General features: G+C 39.8%; 1 protein-coding gene across 1 annotated transcript in view; it reads right to left on the reverse strand.

The window, feature by feature from the left end:
* Nucleotides 1-2,472, reverse strand: part of Rbbp5 (retinoblastoma binding protein 5) — a 12,206-nt gene extending 9,734 nt beyond the window's left edge. The window contains exon 1 of the mRNA XM_027362860.2: nt 2,369-2,472. Within this exon, the coding sequence (XP_027218661.1) occupies nt 2,369-2,387 (19 nt within the window). The 5' untranslated portion in view covers nt 2,388-2,472. The remainder of the gene's footprint in view (nt 1-2,368) is intronic.
* Between the last annotated feature and the right edge of the window lie 28 nt (nt 2,473-2,500).

The following is a 2,500-nucleotide window of genomic DNA, read 5'->3' on the forward strand; positions in this document are numbered from 1 at the left end:
ATTGCAATACATGCTTATGGATTTGCTGTGTTTATCCAAGAATTTAGATTTTATCCATGAAAATGCTGGGAAGTTGTGTAGCTGTGAGTTGATTGAATCACAATATGATGGGAAAGAAAGATCTAATCTTTCATTAATTCTCAGATCACGAGCAGAAACCTGAAAAATGGAAGCGATGGGTTCAGGTCATGAAACGCATAATGGGAGTGCTTGAGCGCCTGGTGGAAATTAGGTTTACATTAGAAATAGAAAAGGTGTAATATATTACTATATATAGATCAATTATACCTCTACCTTCAATAAAATGTTCTGAGCAGATATAAACACATTTTCCACCAGGCGCTCAAGTGCTACAATCAGCATCTAACATGCTTCTTAGCCATTGGTTCCATTTTTCAGGTTTCTTCTCATGACCTAGGAATATATGAACGCCGTGGATATTGTTCCGGCACTGGATTTTATAACATTTTGGCTATTCGTCCGGCATACACTCGCGCTTGCGCACAGTCAATAAGTCTGTCTTTATCATTTCACGCAATATTCATAGCCGGATCGAGACTCTGCTGGGATATTTTTCTGGCATTTTTTGTCGGAAGCCTGCACTGAAGAGCTATTTTTCCGGCAGGGGCGCACATCATCAAAATTTTTAATTATTCTTAGGATCGAGTGGACATACATGCTAAGTTTGCTACAGTTTGACATTTCTGTGATTTTCATCCCTATTCTGTGATTTTATCATGCCTATAAATGATAGGACCGCACCCATCAGAGAGGAAGTCCCCGACACTCGCCAACAATTTGGGGGGATCCCGTGGGGAATCGGGGGTTGGGGTTGGGAGGGGGGGGTGATTTCGTTCATAACATGCATTTTAAAAAGCAAAAGAATGAGGGAAATTGAAAATCCGAGCCAAGGATAGCATTTCAGATGATAAAATGAAAAATATAGAAACCCAAGAGAAGATTCACCCACGGATGATTCGACAAGGTGTTGCGCGAACGAACGAGTGAGTGAACCGCATCTGAACCGCACAAACTACCAGTAGGATCGTCGTATGAACCAAAAATCCCTCCTAACCCGAGGGCTACACCCCAGAACCCTCTCCCGATTGCCGTATTTTCCTACCGGGGGCTTTGCCCCCAAACCCCTTCCCGAGTGCCGTATTTTCCTATCGGGGGCTTAGCCCCTGGACCCCCTCCCAATTGCCATATTTCCCGATGCAGGCAAACACTAAGTAGGAGTACTTCAACTGGCTTTACTTTCTTATCTGGTGTATGCTTCAATGCTGCAGCAACAGTCCTTGAATCTTTGACATAAAACTGTGCAAAAGTGTTCTTTAAATTTAGTCAAGCTGTCCTTCACATCAGCAAAATTGGCAAATTCAGGTCTAAATTTGAAGGAATCCATAATCGACGATCTACCCTTAGCCATGAATAATGAACAACACAATAATAGCGCCAAGGTTTGTATGCAAGGCTAATGCACAAGCGCAAGTGTGTTTGCACGCAAATAGTTAGTGCGCATGTATGCCGGACGAATAGCCAAACTGTTATAAATTCCGGTGCCGGAACAATATCCACGGCGATATATGAAAGGTGTGACCTTTCTTTCCCATCATATTATGGTTTTAACAACCAACGGCTACACAACTCTGCCTTTTCACATGAAAGACCTTTAAATTCTTGGATTAACACAGTGAATCCATAAGCACTCACAGTAATATTCTGAATGAACAAGAATTTGCTGTCACTAAGTGCTTGTTTCTAGGTGCAATTGCTACAGTCTCCTGAATCGGTAATGGTAATTGGTAATTCACTGTTAGGCCATTTCAAAGGATCACTGATCCAAATTTTGGCAGGAAGACATTATGGACACTCTTTTGGCTGCACAACTTCTAGTTTCACTTCATAAAGCTTTTTCTCTCCAGCTTTTAACAAAGCAAAGTATTCATACAACATTTTTACTCACATATTTCATGCTGCTCTTGGCTATCAAAGGTAACTACTTTTGATTTCCAGAAACTGCCTACTGCCCATGTTTAGTACTACAATTACTATAATAATATGTGTGGATAGTAGACATTGTAATTAGGTCAACAATATCAAATTTAATGGCGTCAGCAATTCACAGACTTTGTAACTATAGGAGCAACAAGAGAAATCACAATGAAACTCAAATCTACGACAGTTTCGATAAAGCATATTCTACATATCACCCAACACCGAAACACACATTTCGCCATCATCAATTATCACTAGAATACTCTAAATAATTCACAAATTCCAAGTAAACAAGCATCCTCTAACACTAAACTACAACATATCTTCTCAAATTACAAAACTGGAAAATGTCCAAGCAATAATAACATACCTAAGAGCTCGAGATTCATATTGAGTGGAAGAAAGACATTCACAAATCCAAACAGCAAAATTTGTAAACAATAAGGGGATACGAGCGTACATTTGGCTGGATAGAAACATATTTATTTTAACATTTGTATAT

Source organism: Penaeus vannamei, chromosome 43 (genome assembly GCF_042767895.1).
Source record: "Penaeus vannamei isolate JL-2024 chromosome 43, ASM4276789v1, whole genome shotgun sequence".
NCBI lineage: Eukaryota > Metazoa > Arthropoda > Malacostraca > Decapoda > Penaeidae > Penaeus > Penaeus vannamei.